Source organism: Trachemys scripta, chromosome 3 (genome assembly GCF_013100865.1).
Source record: "Trachemys scripta elegans isolate TJP31775 chromosome 3, CAS_Tse_1.0, whole genome shotgun sequence".
NCBI classification, from domain to species: Eukaryota; Metazoa; Chordata; order Testudines; family Emydidae; genus Trachemys; species Trachemys scripta.
Window position 1 is genome coordinate 143565692 of NC_048300.1, and position 21194 is coordinate 143586885.

Here is a 21194-nt window from a genome sequence, read left to right on the forward strand (position 1 = left end):
ATGCTTTCCTGGAGGAAAATTAAGCAGCAATTTTATATTCTGCCAAGTTAAGGAACCAACTTGAAGGAAAAGTTTTCTGGAGTTTCAAAGAGTAAGTGTTTCTGCTGACCAATTCTGTTTTGAAGACCTGTCTATAGGGCCGGCACAACCCATTAGACGACCTAGGTGGTCGCCTAGGGCACTACAATTTGGGGGGCGGCGACCGTGGTGGTATTTCGGCGGCGGGACCTTCCGCCGCCTCTGTGTGGGGGGGCATTTTGGGGCGGGACCTTCCGCCGCCTAGGGTAGCAGAAAAGCTGGCAGCACTCCTGCCTGTCTACATCAGTGGATTTGGACTCTTAGGAAACACACCTCTTTCAGGTGTGCTATTTTAGTTAGTTCCAACTTTACAGCAGTATTCTGAAATCTGATTTTGATATGTATACATTATGTGGTCTATCAAGATGTTCTTTCATATTCACAGACAACTTTTTATTTTGTCTCATTTTAGGAAGTTTAGATAGTTCCTATGATAAAATCCCCTAATTTGAGGATTTTCTGCATTTGTTTATCCATAAGAGAGGCCCCTGAGGCTTTGAGTGATGCTTTTAATGTTGGTTAAATTACTCTGAACTTAACTGTTAAGGTGTTTGTATAACTACTCTTTCCCTACCCTGTCCTCCATAATACAGAAGACAGTGCTGAAATGATTTTTGTAATTCCATTCTTAATACTGAAACTTCTTTTAATTTTTGTTTTGGAGAAAGTATTTTTATGAAATATGACATTACCTTCTATAACAGTGGTCCCCAAACTTTTCACATTGCCCTTCCCTCCCCCCTTTACCCCATCTGCAGCCAAGAGCTGTGATTGGGAGCAGGCCGTGCTTCCTGGAGGGGGCGGGGCACAGACATGTAAGGGGGCTGGGGCTGGAGCTGCAGCCGGGCCAGGAGCCAGGGGCTAAGACTGGGAGTGGGGCCGGGAGCCAGGGGCCAAGGCTAGGGCCAGGGCTGCAGCTGGGGATGGAGCCGGGAGCTGTAGTCGCAGCTGGAGGTGGGGCCAGAGCAGAGCTAGGGGTGGAGAGGGGCTGGTCCAGGCCCTGCAACACTCCCTGCCAAACATTCCTCCATGCTCCTCCCAAATGTTTCTCCATGCTCCCCTAAAAGGGTCAACCCCACAGTTTGGGGATCACTGTTGTATAATCTCCAATTATGGATTTAACAATAGTTAAAATAAATCAAAATCAAATCACTTAATTATGATTAAGACTCATGTCTGTCATGGAAGTAATGGATGCCATGACTTCTGGGACACTTGGGTGTGGGAGGGGACTCAGGGCTGGGGGTGGGGCGGCACTTACCTGGGAGGGTTTCCCGGAAGCGGCCAGCATGTCCCTGCAGCTCTTAGATGGAGGGGCTAGGGGCCTCTGTGCACTGCCTGTGCTTGCAGGTGCCGCCCCCACAGCTCTCATTGGCTTTGGTTCCCAGCCAATGGGAGCTGTGGAGCTGGACCTTGTGGCGGGGAAGCGCAGAGAGCCCCCCGGCCTTCTCTCCCCCTAGGAGCTGCAGGGACACTTGGAGCTGGATAGGGAGCCCTGCCACCACCACCAACCCTCCCCAGAACCAGTGGGGGTCCCGGGCCACTCCCGCCGAGCACCCGTAGTGCCCCCGGACTACCCCTCCAGAGCACCCATGGCCTCGCAGCCCAAGTTTTAGTTAGGGGTATAATGTAGAAGTGACAGAGAGGTCATAGGCTCTGAATTTTTATTTACTGCCGTGATCTGTCCATGTCTTTTACTAAAAATACCCATGATTAAAACGTAGCCTTAATTATGACCCCAACATTGAAGATGAACCGGATAGTAAATACAGCTATTTGGATATTGAGTGTACAGTTTCTCAACACGGAGTATTTGGAGATAAACCCATAAAAGGGTTAAATGGACCCAACTGCCTCAGTTCCATCTAAACCTCAGAACTAGAGGAGAAGAAGAATTCTGAAGAGAAAAGAAATTTAGAGTGAAAGTGTAGGGATAATCCATTAAAAAGAATTACATTTACTGGCAAGTAACCTTTCATCTTAGACATGAGCCCCTGCATATTCTCACCTGTGGAAATGTAACGTGAAGTACACCGCCAGGAAAGAAGACTAAGGTGTTCCATTTAAGACTACTGAACTGCTCTCCCAATGTGAGCATAGGAGTTAAATGTCAAATGGAGAGAGTAACATGTAAACCAGGGGTGGGCAAACTATGGCCCACAGGCCGTGTCTGGCCCATCAGACCTTTTAATCTGGCCCTTGAGCTCCCGCTGGGGAGTGAGGTTGGGGTCTTGCATGGCTCCCGGGAGCAGCAGCATATCTCCCCTATGGCTCCTATGTGTAGGGGCAGCCAGCGGCCCCTGCACGCTGCCCTATCCCAAGCGCCAGCTCTGCAGCTCCCATTGGCCGGGAACCATAGGATTAGTACTGTTTTAGAGGCCGTTTACACTGGTCACGTAATCTAAACTTTAAATTGTCTGGTGGCTAGTACTTTCTTTGCTGGCCAAATATGGGGCTGAGGGATGTATTCTGTGTCATGGAACTTAATAATTTCAGATTCTGGATTTTGAAGAATCTTATTCTCTACAGGTCAGACTATGCCAATCCCTATCATGACTGCTGCACAAAAAGACTGAGTCACTTCTGTTCCCTCTGAGCCATAGAAGAGGCTCCTCTGTAGATTGTGGGAAAAGGTTTTTATTCCAATTATTTCCTAATACCAAAGAAAAAGGACAGTTATTACCATCTTTAATACTATCTAAGAGACTCACACAAAGGTAGTTTTTTCCTTCTAAAACACTCTACAGCTAAAGGGGTAAAGACAACAAAAATGTTAAAATGAAAGCCTTACTTAATACTTTGCATTTCAAATGCTTTAATTGTTTTTTCTTCTTCTCTGTATCCTTTTAATAAAATGTTAAAAGGATTTTTAATGGTGTTTGTGCCATGGTACTAAGTAGGCTGACATCTCTGTATACCAACCCCAACCCTGTTTAATGTTGGACCTTTGTCCCATATATTACATCTAAATTAATACAACAAGCTGCACTCTAGATGTTCGCAGGATTGTATCCTTTTATTTGTGAAGATCCAAAATTGTAAAGTTTCTCCAGGACTACTGGTATCATTTGCTGAGTGAATCATACTATCCAAATGGATGTCAGATGTATTAGGGATTGTTATGAGCTAGATAGTTTACATCCCCCAGTTCATATTAGGGCTCCCTCCACTAGGGCTCAGACAGTTTCTTCAGTTTCCTTGCAAAGCATACCAATTTCAGACATCTGCAGGGTAGTTACTTGGGGTTCAGTCCACGCATTTACTAAGCATTATTCTCTAGTGGAATCATCAATATCCATTGCTGCTTTTAGCAGAGCAGTGCTGCAGTCTTTAAGTAGACTCTTAGCATTCACCACCTTAATTTAGGTTACTGCTTGCGAGTCACCAAAAGCCAAGAGTAGAATGAAATAAATATATATGGACAAGCACTCAAAGAAGAAAGAAAAGTTACTTACCTTAAACTAACTGCAGGTCTTTTGAGGTGTTGTCCATATATATTCCATGACACCCCCTCTTTGCTACCGTGTAGTCCTATATGTAACACTTGGATTCTGTGATGGGAAAGAATCTGAGTGGCAGCAGTTGGGCCTGTTTCACCCTTTTGATGTCCTTGTTACAGGAGGATGAGGACACTGAGTGCCTGCATGGCCCAACAAACACTGCTATTCAAAATAATCCGATTTGTTGCGCATAGGGTGCGTGCACACCAAGAATGGATATATATGGACAACATCTTGAACTAGTTACTGAAGTTAAGTAACCTTTCTTTTAGTTAAAAGTCTTTCAGGACCACCAGTGGTGAACCCTACACCAAGAGATGACATTTTGAACTTTTGATAAGCTTTTGTTCTATTGGACTTGCTTACCAAAATTAGTTTAGACTGGCAGACCCTCTTGGAAGGACCATAACCCAAGGAAAGGCAGAGAAGTAGTTCTGGAATTTTAATTTGAACTTTATTTTCCTTAAGACTCTAGTTACCCCAGAATGAAAGCACGTTGTTGGATTCTTCACAGGGCTAAACTACATTAACATACCCTTAAGAAGAGAAAACTGAGGCACGAGCCACACGCATCAGCAGAGAGGGAAGATGCTATAATAAGGTCCCTTTTAGAACTTGATTGAAGTACTTTTGTCTGGGCCGTACTTAGTCAGCTGAATAATTCTGATTTTTAGAATGTCTACCACTTTTTTTTTTTTTTTTTAAATACTGGTTTAAAAAAAAAAATCTGGAAAGTTTGTCAAGGCTCAATGATCAGATTTCTCCACAGGAGGTGGAGAACTCCTTCTATTCCACAAAAGGAACAAACAATAAGAAAAATGTATATGCCTCTGACTTTCTTTGATCCTCCTATATCATTATCTTAACACTTTCAGGGGATAAAGATGAACAGGATAAGGCTGAGTTTGAACTAAGGACATACTTTCTAGACTGCGTGGAGGGCCTGACAAGAAGTACGAAAGCCTTCCCACTATCTGATTCCTCAGTGGGTGCTGTGCCTTTCTCTTGGTGTGTTTTAACCAGAGAGGAAGAGGGGTATGGCTATAAATAAACAATGCTCTGCTGAGACTGGAATGGCTGCTGTAATCTGACTATTAGTACTAAACAGGAATTTGAAACAGGTAACAACATGGGCCGGATTTTTAACATTATTTAGTTGCCTAATGGAATTTACAAAAAAAGCAGCTAGGCACCTAACTCATTGATTTCACACAAAGCACCTAAATATCTTTACAAATCTAGCTCATAAGGTTAATTATCTGATTGAAGATATATTTCATTCCCAACAGCCAGAAACATAAATTTTAGAACTTCAGTTGGAAACCCTGTTATACCAAAAGATATTGATGATAACTTTGGTATAGATGAAATGTTCCAAGGCTCAGATACTTACCAGAATTATTTTGTCAGATGATGTCATTCTTCTCTATGAATTTGGGGGGCTGTTTATTTGCAAAGCCCTTTAAAATGGAAATTCACCTTGTACTGCAGTTTGCTTTGACAGTGGCGCAGCTTATCTTTGCCTTTAGCTGGTTTTCTGCCTTTTTCTCTCTCCTCCCCTGCACCCCCCTACCTCACTAAATCATACTTAAAAGCCAAAATGCAATTGCCAAATGGTCTATGTTCCACATTTAGTTAACTTGGAGCACAAATTAAAAGAGTAAAGTAAGTCTGCAAGCAAGACTTGCATTGTTTTTCAGAGCAGGTGAACCTACCTCCTCTCACTAAAGGCAGAACAGCTAGTCCTGTGTTCTGTGAGTGGAAATACTGGCCCCCTTGGGTATCCAGCTGGTTTTTAGCTTTTCTTGAACTCTATGCACACAAATTGCACATCAGTAAGCATTGTTAGCAATTAAAGCTTGTCAAAATGTTGATATGTTTCATGAAAAACTTCCACCATTTTCTGACCAGCTCTACTGTTGTTGTTTTTGGCAGACAGAAGACCCATAAATGTTTAATATAAAAGGGACACAGTAGTTTTGTCTTAAAAATTAGGTTCTGTTAACCTGCTATGAAATAAGTATTGAGTCATTTTTAAAAAAATATCATAATCAACTATTTAGATCAGTGATATTCAGACCTCAGTGGTTCAGGAGCCAAATTGGCAATCAAAATTACCCAAAAGAGCCACTGTAGTGTGAATTTATTGTTTCACTTACTATTTTATTTATATACATAATATTCTCACAGCAAAATAACAGACCAAATATTCTATAATTGGTTAGTAACATAGTAAAAGCATCCTGATTGGTAAATAGCTTAGATTAGTTAATAATTAAGTCACACAGTGTTTTAATATCATGTGCTGCAAAGAGCAGCAGGAGACACATTAAAGAGCCACTTGCAGATCCCGAGCCTCAGGGTACGTCTTCACTACCCGCCGATCTCTATCTCCGAACACACTCCCTGTCGACTCTGGAACTCCACCAGCGCGAGAGGTGGAAGCGGAGTCGATGGGGGAGCCGCGACCATCGATCCCGCGCCGTGAGGAGAGGAGGTAAGTCAATCTAAGATACATCAACTTCAGCTACACTATTCTCATAGCTGAAGTTGCGTATCTTAGATCAATCCCCTCCCCCTAGTGTAGACCAGCCCTCAGTCTGAATATCACTGATTTAGATCCAAGTAGTCCTCTGCAGTGTTGGCAATGACCAGTAAATATTTCCTACAGCCATAGTGCCTCATACTTTTTCTTCTGGTGCATCTTGCATAATAAGTAGAGTCAGGCCTGGTCAGTATTTGAATGAGGAACATCTGATATTGTACAAAATATTGTTGGCATTCATTAGGCAGGTCTCTCTTCTCTCTATTGTACTGAAGAAATACCCCAGAATTCTGCTAGTGGTGACTGTGGTGCTTAGGAGCCCATCTTTCATTTGAGACATAAAATTACAGTTCTGGAGAATTTGATCAATAAGGATCCCACAATCCCACAGCCCTTTTATAAGAGTAAGGATGTCACTCTTGATGTCTTGTACAAATTTCAATTTGGGTAAAATCTCCTTGCATTTTGAAACAATAATTCCTCTTTGACTTGTATTTGTTATGTAGCTGTATTGCTGATTTATGCAATGTCTTACTTATAGCCCAATTTCTGGAAGACAAGTGATTGAAAGCGGAGATTCGCACATTTAAAAACAAACAAACAAACAAACAAACCAACTTCTAGCCTTCATGTTTGTGGATAAAAGCTTGAAAATGTAACTTAAGTATAAGCTAAAGGTTCAAACAAGAATGCAAATATAAAGAACCCCAATTTTTACAAAATCTCAATTTTTTGGGGCCTGTTCATGATTTAATGTTTGGAGTTGGCAGTACTGGTATTGTGTGCTGATTGACAATTGTTTCAACCCTGAGATAGTTGCACATGAATAATGATTAAACGATCCTTATGTAGAAAGCACTTTAGAGATAAAAGGAACTAGAAAAAGTTACGCTGTGTCTGAGAACACTAAAGTGAAACAAATGATCCTAAAGTTGTGTTTTTTAAAGAAGATGCATTTTTTTAAAGAGCTAGTATTGTTATTGTAAATCTCAAATGTAAAATGTCAAGTCAGGAATGCCCCTTGAACTTAATTACATGCAAGTCTGGACTTGAGCTTGGAGAACAGGCTGGATAAGTAATCATTATAACTGCATAAATATACTATATTAAAATGTGGTGTTCTATTTAAATTTGACATTGATCTTAAAATAACTATCAACTTTCAAGTAAAAACTGCCACTTTAGAGTATTAATATATTTTTATTAAATGTTAGTTGGAGATCTTTTTTCACTCACCAAAACTTGCATTAACATATTATATTAAAAGGGTCACTTGCTTACTTGAAGTTATAACAGAACATGCTTTGGAAAAGGTTTCTAGAAGCAATCCTTTAAAAAAAGTAACAACTTATAGAACAATCTAGTAACCAGGTTTTCTTCCACTACACTTCTCATTACACAGTAGCTCCGCTCTAGAATATATGGTGTACATAAGTTATCAAAGCAACACTATTAAAAAACTTTTAAATGGTTAAAATGTACAAATTTGTATTACGTTGTAAAATAACCTTGGTGGCACTAAATGGATGTGAAATTGAATATGGCAGATATCCAATCTTGTCTGCAAAGAATAGTGCAGCAGCGACCAGTAAAGTATAGCAGTTAAATCTTTTGCTTAAATTTCTTTGGACAATTAGGGAATGTATTCAGCATACAAAGTCTTACTGTCAAGCTGATCCAGTAAACTAAACTGAAGATCTTTTATGAAACTGATGGGGACAAATTACATTAATCAGACACGAAGCTTAAATAAAACAGCATTAGTCCTTTATTCTGAGGAAATTAAATAGCTCCAAGTCTTAATTTTTCTTGACCAGGAAAGTTTATATGAATGAGAATATGAGCAAAGATTTAATAGTGAAGCCAAAAATGTAATAGGTACAATTCATGTGTAAATCTAAAGATGAACTAAGAAGGTCCCCCAAGTGATTGGGTGAGTTTGAGTCAAACCTAAAACTTTGCGACTCATCATATACATATGATATAATGGGTTGAGTAGTGATGCAATTTTTATATTTTTTATATTTTTACAGGTTAATCAATTTTCATCGCTCTAGACTTCACTTTACTCTGAAATAATAGATAATGTGTAGAAATAAATTTGTCAAAACTCAGCCCATTATATGTTGTGTTTATTAAACTAGTTTTAGGCAGTATTGTTGGCGGTTTGTGTAATGCAAGCCTCCAGCTGCAGGAGCTAACTCCTACCAGCAGTGGAGAGGAGAGAGAGTGAAAGATGTGATAAAATGCTTCCTTATAGCAAGTGTTGTTATGAATGGGAAGAAAAAGGCATGGGTGGGAGCAGGGCCGGCTCTGGCTTTTTGGCCGCCCCAAGCAAAAAAAAAAACAACCTGCGGCGCAGCCGGAGCGCGGGTGCAGGGAGACCGGCTGGGGGAGGGGGCGGGTGGAGAGAGAGAGAGAGAGAGAGAGAGAGAAGGGGGCAGCCAGGCCTACAGCTGGGGCGCTGCCACGCGGCCCCTCCCGCTGCGCCGCCTCCTGCTGCGAGGGCTCTGCTCCGGTCTGTGGGAAGGGAAGGAAGAGGACTGCCCTGCAGGGTGCTCTGGTTCTCCACGCAGCCGCCCCCTACGGGGCGGCCGGAGCGGAACAAGAACAACAACAACAACAAAAAAGGTGGCTCTGCCGCCTTAGGATTGGGCAGAATGCCGCCTCCAACAATCTGCCGCCCCAAGCACCAGTTTGCTCAGCTGGTGCCTGGAGCCGGCCCTGGGTGGGAGAGAGTTGAATGATTAAAGGAATATAAGTGGAGCACATAAATAGGTGTTCAAATAGTTAAGTATTTAAAATCTGGTATTGGCATAACACATACCTGCCAGGGACTTGGAGAACAAATGTATACCTGAATGGTCAACTAAGTTACTAATTTAGAGAGTGCAAAAATAAATTATTAATGACCTAAAGTGTGAACAAATGGCTTTTAGCACTTTGACATGAAATTATTTTATCACTTCATATATTGTTAGAACAACATTTGTCAGGTAGAATTTATTCAAACTAGTGTTGTAAAAAACATATCTACATTTCACTCTTTTGAATTGTTAAAATACAATAAATAAGATAATGGTTTGTTTCAGGAGTAAGAAATTAATGAATGAAGCTTCTGCTCAAAAAGACGGCAAATCTAGGAAGCTTAAGACAAGTTAATGTCTCCCAGCAAACAGAGTTTGGTGCTTAAAATCATTGTTCTATAAAAAAAATTGAGACAATTTCATGTGTCATTTCTTAATTTATGAACCCCATTTATAAGGAAAATGTTTATCACAGAAAAATAAGGCTGCGTATTAGATGTCACAAAATAGAAATCACTTTGATACAAAAATATAATAAACTGTAGCCACCAAAATGTTTGACAATGCAACTGAGGATAGCAGGAAATTAAGTTAAACCTGAATGAGAGTTTACAGCTATGAAGCGTGGAGGGGAGTAAAAACAAATTCAGCTACATCATATAGCTAGAACGCATGCAGAAATTGCATCACATAAAGACATACTTAAAAAAATGCTGACGTGAACAAGAGGTCCTAAAATATGTCAATATTTTCAAAGTGACTAGTGAGTTTGGGTACCCACATTACGAGAATAATTTTCAGAAAGTGTTGAGCATCCACCCTTTGAAAGTTACACTAGTATGTGAACTTGGACACACAAAAATTGAGGCTCAAGGAGTCAGACCATAACTGATGTATGGATTTTGCAATTAACAAAATTATAGTGTAACATACATAAACTTTACTCCTGCTTTTATACTACTATTTTCTTGATGAAAACAGTAATTAAAAAAAAAAAATAAGAAAAATGGGTACTACTAGCTACACTTTACATCTTCAAAAAGATATAGGATGTGGGTATAACAAGCTTTGACATGGTTAAATCCATCACTTTACTAATCATATTAAGATAATCAAATTGTGAGATTATTTTACTTTAATAACAATCTCAATCTGAAAAGGCAAAAATCATTCCATGATTTTTTTTAATTCAGACCTCGAAAGAGAAAAAAACCCAGAGAAGCACAGAATCTGAATGACATAGCAGAACTAAAATAATTTTTGCTCAAGGATAATGTAAGTTGACAAGAACATACTTTGAAATAGTCCTTTTTATTTTGCAAGTAAACCACAATGTGAAAATACAGATATGGGGATTTTTTTTCCTGCATAGAAAATAAAAAAAATTCTCAGTGAGTTTAAGGAGAATGCACTGCAAAATTATCTTTGAAAATCAGTTAATGGAATGTTTATTACCACAGCAGGATTTCTTAAAACTCATTCCAACAGGCATCAGCAAACAGAAATAATTCCAAATCTTCTCATGAAGTGTAATTTACATGTGTTTAAATAAAAAAATAAGCCAACCCAACTATCCCTTCCCCCCACTTATCTTACTGAATCTGCAGTAAGAATTTTAAAATGCAATAGCACAAATTGATCTTGTGTTTATCAGACTGAATCCTTGGAATTTTGATAATAGCAATAAGAAAATTTTGGTTCTCTGAACTGCATCAGAAAAGTTATTACATAAGTTGTCAAAAACAGGAACATCGTTTTCCTTCCATCATCATAAAAACTCTCTCAGAATCCAAGTATTAAGGTTCTGACATATAGGTACAGCAATATCATACACAAGGTATACTTCACTATATACAGACATCCTGGAATAATTAGAAAATGTTAATCATAATACTCATGTAATCCTTCGTTCTTAACACCACTTACCATTAGAATTACAATATATATTTTGCATTTCTAAAAAAGAAAACTCAAATCATTAAAAAAATATTTATTTGATAATAAGTGTGATTACACCATCATGACAATTATTTGAAGCACTGATTAAGAGACAGAGGTTAAAATGTAGGCCAGTTACTGTCCTAGGAAAATGGTAAAAGGGAGATACAGATATTTGGAAGAAAACAGATGACCGGAGTTACAGAAAAACTGATCAGACTTGTTACAATACCTTTATTTTCAATATGTAGAGAAGTAAATATACAATAAAGAATTATTAGCTTACTTCATAATTATACTTTACAGTAATATACAGGTTACAATTTTAGTACTTTTAGGACATGAAAAACCCACATAAGCAATAATAATAAGTAGAATAGATACTCAGTTGCCCATTTAAGTATTTCTATATATATTTTCACAGACATATTAACTTCCTTTCTCTCACAGATATTCATATAATAAAGCTAAAGGGTGGTTGCAGCAAGCCTTCTCACCACATTAAGCACAAAGCAGCAGGGGGTAGGTAAGATTCTAGGCTTCCAAATGTTTGGCTTGTGGGCCTTGGAGACTGACATATAAAACTCCACCTCTAAAGCCCCTTGTGTCAGTTTCACATAAATATGGTTTAATTTGAAAATTTTAAAAGCTTTCACCCGTGGAAAGCTCCAAATTCTCTGATTACGAAAGACTTTTTTCCTGTCTAATTTTTATATCCTTTTAATTTTAAATGTGCTTTCTGAGGGGTAACATTAATCAGCGTGTTTAAGAAATGACAATTTTCCTTGTTTACATCCATTGCTGCTGAATGTCATTTTCATTGTCTACAACTGTGTTAATTTTTACAAGGCCCAAACTCGATCTGAAAAGCACAGATGCATGACAGATCATAAAGGCCGATCGTTATTTATCATTTATTTAAATCTGATAGAGAAAACAGTATTTTATAGAGATCAGTTTGACCAAGGCCGGATATTAGCTTTGTTTTTGTGCCCGACTCTAAGCAGTAAGTAACGATGAACAAATCTTCTGATCTGAGGTATAATCATTACTTAAAGTTAATGCAAGATAAATACACAATTTAAATTATTTAATCGCAAATCACGACCGTAGCATGTTATTGATCCCCCATAAATTACCTCCAGTTCAGCCATAGGTTGCAAGCATCACCATCTTTCGCACGTCCTCATGTTCACGGTATTCCTCCTCCTCTTGCAAATATTCCTAGAAGCCTGAAGATTCATTGATCATCCAGTGTCTATGATGCGCCGGCAGCAGTAATAACTCCTAAAATGCGCATTAAGTAAAAAAAAAAAAAAAAAAACAACAGCAAAAACCAGATCTACGAGCAAAGCACTTTTTAAGATCCTTTCCCCTGGCTCCCAGCGAGGCAGCACCAACGAAAGCTGCACAGGGGTTTGCTCAGCTTTACAGACCGGGGCATTATTGTTTCCCAAAAAGCAAGTCGAGCCAGCCCCGAGCAGGACCTCGCACAGGGTCACGCCGGGCTGGCACTGCCCCTGGCACATACACCCAGGCGCGCCGGGCGCGGCAACTTACAGACAGACGCGACATCCGCAGCCTTCGCCCCCTGAGAGAGTCGGGGCAGAGACGCTCCGCGGCCCCGGGGGGCTGTCGAGCCCGCCTCGCCTAGCGCGGCCGGGGCTCCCGCGGGGCATTTTTGCTTCATTTGCCGACTACCCTGATACTGGTAACTTCCAGCCCAGCCCGCTGCGAGCAGCCGCCGCCGCCGCCCCCCTCCCCCCGCGTACGTCGTATCCCTCCGCTGCGGCCTCCCCTCCTCCTCCCAGCCCTCACAGAGAAAGCGCCTTTCAGCCAAGCTCCCCGCCCACCCCGCCTCTGCCGCTCCGACATCTTCTCCGCCAGCCGGCCGGCCTGCTCGTACCTGCGCCGCGCTCCCGCCTCTCTGGGCGTGTCAGCGGCGGGGGCCGCGGAGCAGGCCGCTGGGGAGCGGGTGTCGGGGCAGGGGGCGCGCGCGCGGCGCGAGGGGTCGAGGAGGGGGCAGGGACTCTTTCCCCGGGCGGAGGGATCGCGCTCGCTCGCGGTGGGTCGGCGGTGGCGGCAGCGGCGTTGGCGGCGGGCTGCTGCTGCCTGCGAGTTGTTGTTTCCTCCTCCTCCCGGCCGCGGGTTGAATGGTGGAGCCGAGACTCTTCCTGCCGAACGAACAGTGACAGCTACCGGGCGGGCGGACGCGTTCGCAGGGCCCCGCCGCCGCCGGGGAGCGCGGCCCGAGCGCGGCTCGCCATGTCCGGGGACGGCGGCAGGCACAGCGCGGAGCTGCGAGCGGGTAAGTGGAGGGCTCCGGCTGTTGGGCGCCGCGGAGCCGGAATGGCTGGTGCCCAGCCCGCCGCTCACCGCCTCTCTCTCCCCGCAGAGCTCTACTTCCTCATCGCCCGCTTTCTGGAGGACGGACCCTGCCAGCAAGCGGCTCAGGTAGGGATGGCGCCGCCGGGGCCTGGGGGGCCGGGCAGGGCGGGGTGTTCGCGGCGCACTCACAGCCGTTCCCCCTTTTGTTGTTGCTGCAGGTCCTGATCCGAGAAGTGGCGGAGAAGGAGGTAAGCGGCGCCGCACGCCCCGCGCTCGCCCCGCCTGCGGCCTCTCCCCGGCCCGGGCGCCGGGGGCTTTTCGGGGAGGGGGCGGCCGTGAGTGACTGAAAGGTGCTTTTTCTTCCCTAGCTGCTGCCCAAGCGCACGGACTGGACGGGCAAGGAGCATCCGCGGAGCTACGAGAACCTGGTGAGCCGAGCGGCCGGCCGGCGCGAGGCGGCGGGGAAACTTTCCGAGCAGCCCAATAAAAATTGAATTTCCCGCAAAAAAATTTTTTTTTACAACTTAAAAAAAAAAAGAAAAGAAAAAACTTCAGGGAGATTTGACCCCCCCCCGTCAGTGACAGTGAGAGGGGGAGGTGAGGCTGCTGCCCCGGGGCAAGCCCCCCACTGGGGGGGTCCCGGCGTGAGGGTAAATAACAACAATTGTCCTAATGGGAGAGCCCCAGAGTCACTGTGCTAGAAATAAAGGTACGTCATGGATGTTGTGCAGGGAGAGCAGGAGGCAGTGAGGGGAGGAGCGAGCGGAGAGAGCCTGCCGGAGCCAGCCTGGCCGGCAGGAGACGGGGGCGCTGTACTCTGTGCAATCCTGCTTCACACACACAAAGGCTCAGAGCTGCTGCATCACAACCCCACAACTTCCGAATATCCCCCCACATCCTCACCTGTGGCCCACACATGTGGTGGGGGAGGAGGATGATCGCCAGCTGGCTGATTGGTTGGAGCAATACCCCAAGCTCAGAAAGCTTAAATTTGCTTTCAGTACGGGCCCTGGCTGTGTGTGTGTGAGACTCTCAGAATGGTATTTGCCTCCTTTTCCTACCTGGGATGGCAAATTCATTGACAGGTGTCTGCTCTGAGGCATTATCTCTTGACTCCATGCAACTTGTGCAACAGAATGTTGTCATAGGAGCATTTATATCATTTATAGGGCAGCATTGTGTTGCTAGATCCATAAGATAGATTGGATTTTTTATACTCTGCCCTCCCTGTAAGTTGTTTTCACTCTGACAGTGCATGTGCAGTAGAAAAGTTAGTAGCTGTAATACAGCTCAAGTGTAGGTGCATTGGTGTTAAGCTGCTATTGTGGATGGCATTTTTTGCAACATGTGACCTGTAGGTTTTCATGAAACAGTGGCCAAAAGGCCTAAGCCTTGTCTGCATAAGCAATTTATCCACTAATAGTTGTTTTAATATGGGTCTACATTTCTAGACAACCTGAGAGGAAAACTTTGCCCTATGTGTTTTCATAATATTGTCAATTCAGAAAGCAACATTGTACTGTCAAACCTGTAAATTGATTAGACCAGCTGTAGGTCCCAGTCCTTCTGAAACTTATGAGCATGGTTAACTTTACGTACAAGAATAATACTGTCGATTTCAGTGGGGCTATGCTCATAAAGTTGAGCATTTCTGTAATAGCCTTTGCCAATAGCTTGTGGTAGAAGAATTTGAATATAATAAGTCTTTGCAGGTTTTAATTATAAAAACTCACTCTGTGACGGAGTGAAGCATTTAAAAAATGCTGTCAAACTGCAGATTTATAATAGCTGTTCAGATGTGCCTAGTAAATGTAAAACAAACATAATGTTGCTGTTATGCTTCTTTTCAAGGTTTAAAACTGAAACTGTTAGCCATTTAACTAATGTGGACCAGCAACCTGGATATTTTGCTTTTAAAGAAACTGTAAACAATCTATTTAAAAACAGTAGTTACTTGTTTGTAGCTAACAGTTACAAGTTATTTCAACTTAAATTTCATAATGATTTTTAGCATGTAGATTTGATGGATATTTGTGGTAGCTGGAACAATATTGAATTAGTGAATTTCTTCAGAGCATCTATGGTATATTGGTCAATAGTTTGTGTTAAATGTTGTCAGTGGTCATGAAGGAGCTTTTGCTGTTCAGCTTGTTAAATACATTCTCATACTTGTGTATAAGCTTTTCCTAATCTTCCATAATGTTTTTTAAAACATGTTGAGAAAAACGTAACAAAGAAATTGAGACACACTATATTTTAAACTGTGTTCATCACAATATAAAAATAGGTTTTGAAAGTGTTGGTTCTGTGGTGGCAGGCTAAAAGGATATGTATGGGGTTATAGAGGGGATAAGAGGACATCATAAAAGAAGTAACAACAGAAAAGCATGGAAAGGACTAGCAGAATTGATAAAGGAGCTAGCAGTAGTAGGGCCACTGTAGGATTTTGGGAAGAGACCCACTGAGGAATATATAGGGATAGGGTAAAGCCTCTGATTCATCAGGGACATCTTGCTTTTGGAGCACAGGGGTTCCTGCAGAGGGAGATGAGAATAAATAAATACCAACTCAGCATTATTATTGAATAGCATATAATATGCAGTTTTTCATTGGGGAAGTTGAGGAAGAGTGGAATATGGTTCTCCAAAATCCATGAAATCCCAAATGTGTGTGGGACTTCCATGGATATGGAGAAATGCTACTACTTGTCTCCCCCACCTGTACATTCCTTACAATGCCCTCTTATGTTTTTGATAAGTATTTGCATGATTTTCTTTTGCTTTAAAGTAAAGGAGGGAGGAAAATACAGACAACTAATTGTTTATGGCATTTTTTCTTACACTCTTGCTTTAATTAAGGAAGGTATGCCTTAACTGTATTGCTTGATCGTGTTGGTTTCTGAAACCTGGCATTCAGCGTATCAGCATAGAAGTATTTAAAAAAAATGGATTTACTGAATTTAAACAGTTCCAATTAAGTTTTTTTTAAATCTTTTGATTTGTCATTTAAGATACTTTCTTTGCTTTCTCTTCACTCTAAAATACCTTTAATGTAAATATTTAGATTGGATGTCAATCTGTGATGTCAGCTCAGGTGTCTTTCTTTTAGTTTTGGTTCTTAAAAGTCTGAAATCTGAGCTTGAAAAGGTTACTGATGCAAATGGTGTTGTGGGCATCCTTTGCCATGTGCCAATATCAATCTCTTACCCGAATGCCCTCAGTTCCCACTGAAGTCAGTAACGGCAGGGGTTGAAAGAAGCTAAATAGGAACCAAAAGTATCAAAAATGTGATAAATTAGTAACTCCAGAAATCAAAGAGAATTGAGGTTATCAGTACTTCGTGGAATTTGACTTTAAATGTTGCTTTATGTGGATTTGTAATTGTTATAAAGTTAGTACAGATTTACTTATCTAAACAAGAATATTATAGCATCTTAATGCATTTGATGTTCTGGTTTAAGTTTTATCAGATACTTGGATTTATTAAAAAAATTTATTGGAGAATATGATTCTTTAATTCTTAATTTTATTGAAATAAAATCATAGCCTTACAATATTACATATTTTATTGCTAAAATTTAAGATTATTCAAACAAGTTACCAAATGTAATGTACTGGTCACCACTTGTGTTTTTTTATTTATTGCTTGCTCGAACAGTGAAACTCCATTTGTCTGTTTCTGATACACTAACATTGTGCTGTTTGGGTTTTCAACACTGCAGGAGAATCTATAAATTCAAAAAACTCAATCTATCTTCCTTTTTCATAATTCAAACAGATATTTTCCTATACAGTAACTCTTCGCTTAACGTTGTAGTTATGTTCCTGAAAAATGTGACTTAAAGCTAAACGATGTTAAGCAAATCCAATTTCCCCATTGGGGGAGAGGGGCGGGTTAGGTTCCAGGGAAATTTTTTTCACCAGACAAAAAACTAATATATATATATATAAAAATAATAAATAAATACACACACACACACACACACACACACTAAGTTTTAAACGAACAGTTTAATACTGTACACAGCAATGATGATTGTGAAGCTTGGTTGAGGTGGTGAAGTAAGAGGGTGGGATATTTCCTGGGGAATGCCTTACTGCTGAATGATGAACTAGCATTCAGCTTAGCCCTTAAGGGTTAACACATTGTTAATGTAGCCTCACATTCTACAGGGCAGCACAAATGGAGGGAGGGGAGACAGCATGGTAGACGGAGAGACACACCCTGTGTGTGTGGGGGGGAGAGAGATATGCGCATTGCCCCTTTAAGTATGCTGACCCCACTCTTAAGTACATTGCTTTTAAAAAAAAATCAGGACATTGAGACAGCAGTTGCTGCCAGCAAGCTTTCTCTGTCCTGAGCCCTGTCCTGTCCCCACCCTACTCTATATGGAGAAGAGGTAAGCGGGGGGGAAGGGGACACCCTGACATTAGACCCCCTCTACCGCCCTTCTCTGCACAGCAAGCAGGAGGCTCCTGGGAGCAGTTCCAAGGCAGAGGGCAGGAGCAGCACATGGCAGTGGAGGGAGGGACAGCTGAACTGCTGGCAATTGGTAGCCTACTGGGCAGCTGCTGCACAGGGAACTTAGGGGAGCGGGGAGCTGATGGAGGGGCTGCCAGTCCACCCTGGTTCCAAGCCCCCACCAACTAGCTGCAACGGGCTGCTCTTCCTGCAAGCAGTGGACAAAGTAGGTGGCTGCATTGCACTACTTTAAACGAGCATGTTTTCTAATTGATCAGCAACGAAACAACGTTAACCAGGACGACTTTAAGTGAGGAGTTACTGTAATGATATTTTTTTAAAAGAACACTTATTTGTGGCCTAAGCTATGTGAGTGTTCCTTGCTAGAGAGTCTCTTCCTCCCAAGTGTCAGACTGACTTTCCTAATATTGATGTTATAATTTTCTGTTTGTATCATGGTAGTACACAAAAGCACATGAGCTTTAAATGAGCAGTCGGGTACATCATACCATTTGCTGTACAAACACTAAGGAAGAGACAAATAGTTTTGCAGGAGCAAAACATCAAGGCACGCCTATTAAAGTTCATAGTTAACTTTTGGTTGATATTTATGTTCTCTCAGTCTTTGCTTCCATTTCCTTTTGGAAGATTGAGGTATTCTGGTGAAAAGAACAGAAACAGCTGTTGGTAAGATGCACTGCCAGTTCCCCAAAGAATGCACTTGATAAGGAGCAAAAGGACATTGTTTCTTATTTTTTGTGTATGTGTAGCTTCCTACGTGGTTCCAAGAAGTGATTTTGGTCTGCTGTAGTTGCAGGGATGCTTCCTTCCCTCTTGCTATTCTGTAGGTCTCCTCTTGGCAAAGGAGAAAGCAAGATTGTCACCCGCTCTTCTAAACTGGTGTGTTGAGCTGTGTTCAGTCTGTGACATGAGCATGTAGTTGCTATGTAAATATCAGGTATCAGAGGGGTAGCCTTGTTAGTCTGAATCTGTAAAAAGCAACAGAGGGTCCTGTGGCACCTTTGAGACTAACAGAAGTATTGGGAGCATAAGCTTTCGTGGGTAAGAACCTCACTTCTTCAGATGCAAGTAATGGAAATCTCCAGAGGCAGGTATAAATCAGTGTGGAGATAACGAGGTTAGTTCAATCAGGGAGGGTGAGGTGCTCTGCTAGCAGTTGAGATGTGAACACCAAAGGAGGAGAAACTGCTTCTGTAGTTGGATAGCCATTCACAGTCTTTGTTTAATCCTGATCTGATGGTGTCAAATTTGCAAATGAACTGGAGCTCAGCAGTTTCTCTTTGGAGTCTGGTCCTGAAGTTTTTTTGCTGTAAGATGAAAGTTTGGGCTCATGGGGAGACTAGCTATCTGACTAGTGTTGAGCATTCCTATCTGGAGCTTACAAGATGTTATGGAAAGGAGACAGGAAGGGAGATGTGCCACTGCAGCAGATCAGAATCTAGTATCCTACTTCCCCGTCTCATCTTTGAGACAGTCAGGCAGTTGTTCTCTCCCTTTCAGCTGCTTTCTTATATGTCTGGTTTCCTTTCCCCAAATCAGCAGTGACATTGTGGGGTCCACACCAACTTTGGGAGAGGATGCAATAATGTAGCTGGGACTCTTGTGTCTTACTAACAGTCTTTCTGTCCTCAGTATTATCTGTATTGCCCTTGTTTTCAAAGTGAAAGTGGGGAGATGTACACTTTAAGGCCCATAGAATAACCTTCTTAGGCACTGGGTCTGCAAAGATTTACCCTATGTGCCTAACTTTATGCACTGTATGTAATCTCACTTTAAAGGGACTACTCACAGTGCATAAAGTTAACATGTGTCTTAAATCTTCAAGGGCTGGGTTGGGGCGTTAGATAGTAAACTGCACTACAGCGACCCTGTATTTGACTTGTGTTTGCACAACACCTAGCACGATGGACTCTGTCCAGTGCTTACTCAGGCCTCTGGACAATATTGCAATTATTGTTCAATAACAATTTACCCCTTAATAAATGGCTGAGGAGATAGTGGCTCATTCAGGACGTCTAGCACTGTACAGGTGTCTGCATGGTGTAAAGTGGACAAAAATGAAATTTTCAGAGAAATGAATCTAGAAAAACAAAAGAAAACGTAGTTTGTTGCATCCCAGATAAATGTTGTCTAGCAAATATTAGAAAGTTATCACTAATAGTTCTTTGAATGTCTATAAAGTTTTGAAAGTGGTTCTGAAAGGTGTAGGGGATTGGTAATAGGTCACTGTTCAGATATCTCTTATTAATAGTGAGACAAAAATCATACCCATCTGGAGCTGCTGTTCAGGGTATGAATTTAGATGGCCTCAGTTTAGTTCTGCTAGACAAGTGTTCACCTCATACAAATCACTCCCAAACAGTCACTTTAGCTGGGAGTGTCAGAGCGTTACAGATTGTTATATAATTTAGAGTAAATTTAGGACAGGGATATTTCCCATTTAATGACAACAACGATTAAACCTCCTAACACCTCTTTGTTGCTATATAAATGATTACTGTCCATGGAAAGTAAATTGCCCTTTTGCTTTTGTTTCCTTCTGATTATGATTAAGGAGCATTGTTAGGACTTTGAATAAATAGACTTCAGTTTCCAAGATTATCTAGTATTTCTTATCAGGACTTAATTAACTTTAAACATTTTAAAATTCCAAAATGTTTGAATAAGAAAACGTATATCAAAATTTTATAATTGTGGATGAAGCGAATTAGATTTATTTGTGTATCTTAAATAATTGGCTTAATTTGCAGCAGTGGAAATTTAGGTTAGATATTAGGTAAAAATATCTAACTTTAAGAATAATTAAGCACTGGAACAAGTTATCTTGTGAGGTTGTGAAATCCCTGTCATTGGAGTCTTTTTAAGAACCGGTTAGACAAACAGATATCAGGGATGACCTAGGTATACTTAATCCTGCCTCAGCACAGGGGGATGGATTAGATAGATGAATGCCTGAATGTTCTTATGTTAAAAATTTTTAAATACTCCAACTTTTTGCAAATTTCCTATGTTTGCAATAGGACAAAAATTGTGTGGTCTCAGGACAGTTGGTTCCAGTTAGCTCTGTTTCATCAGCAGTAAAAGTAATCTCAAATTAAAAGAAAATATGTCCCTGTAGTGTCTTTTATAGCCAAATCCCCATCTTTGTTTAGCCTACATATAAATCAGAAGATACTTCAGATGTGAAAATTAATTCTTAATAAGAAGTATCTCAGAGGGAGAATAAGAATACTTTAAAATTAGGAGTTGGAATAACATAGCTATTTTTCTCTGAAGCAGTTAGGCACTGGCCATTGGCTATAAGATGCTGATGGTCTGTTCCAGTATGACAGTTGCTGTAATTCAATTTTTTGCCTTGTGTAGCACTTGATACAGTGTGTGGCAATATATGTATGGTTCTAAAGGTGGCTAAAGTTGGCTCGATTGAGTATTACAGACTTTGAAATATAGGTAACGGATTTAAAAAAAAAACAGTTTTCTGAGGAAATTCAGTCTACTAGATCATCACAGAAAGAA

The 21194-nt window shown here is 41.3% G+C and overlaps 1 protein-coding gene and 1 long non-coding RNA gene across 3 annotated transcripts in view; one reads left to right on the forward strand and one right to left on the reverse strand.

The window, feature by feature from the left end:
* Window positions 1-12517, reverse strand: part of LOC117875159 — a 34104-nt gene extending 21587 nt beyond the window's left edge. The window contains exon 1 of the long non-coding RNA XR_004645195.1: window positions 12008-12517. This is a non-coding gene — a long non-coding RNA (uncharacterized LOC117875159). The remainder of the gene's footprint in view (window positions 1-12007) is intronic.
* A 289-nt stretch (window positions 12518-12806) lies between these two features.
* Window positions 12807-21194, forward strand: part of PHIP (pleckstrin homology domain interacting protein) — a 339129-nt gene continuing 330741 nt past the window's right edge. For both annotated transcript variants that reach the window (XM_034766155.1, XM_034766156.1), the window contains exons 1-4: window positions 12807-13176; window positions 13264-13322; window positions 13415-13444; window positions 13565-13624. In XM_034766155.1, the coding sequence (XP_034622046.1) occupies window positions 13134-13176; window positions 13264-13322; window positions 13415-13444; window positions 13565-13624 (192 nt within the window). In that variant the 5' untranslated portion in view covers window positions 12807-13133. The remainder of the gene's footprint in view (window positions 13177-13263; window positions 13323-13414; window positions 13445-13564; window positions 13625-21194) is intronic.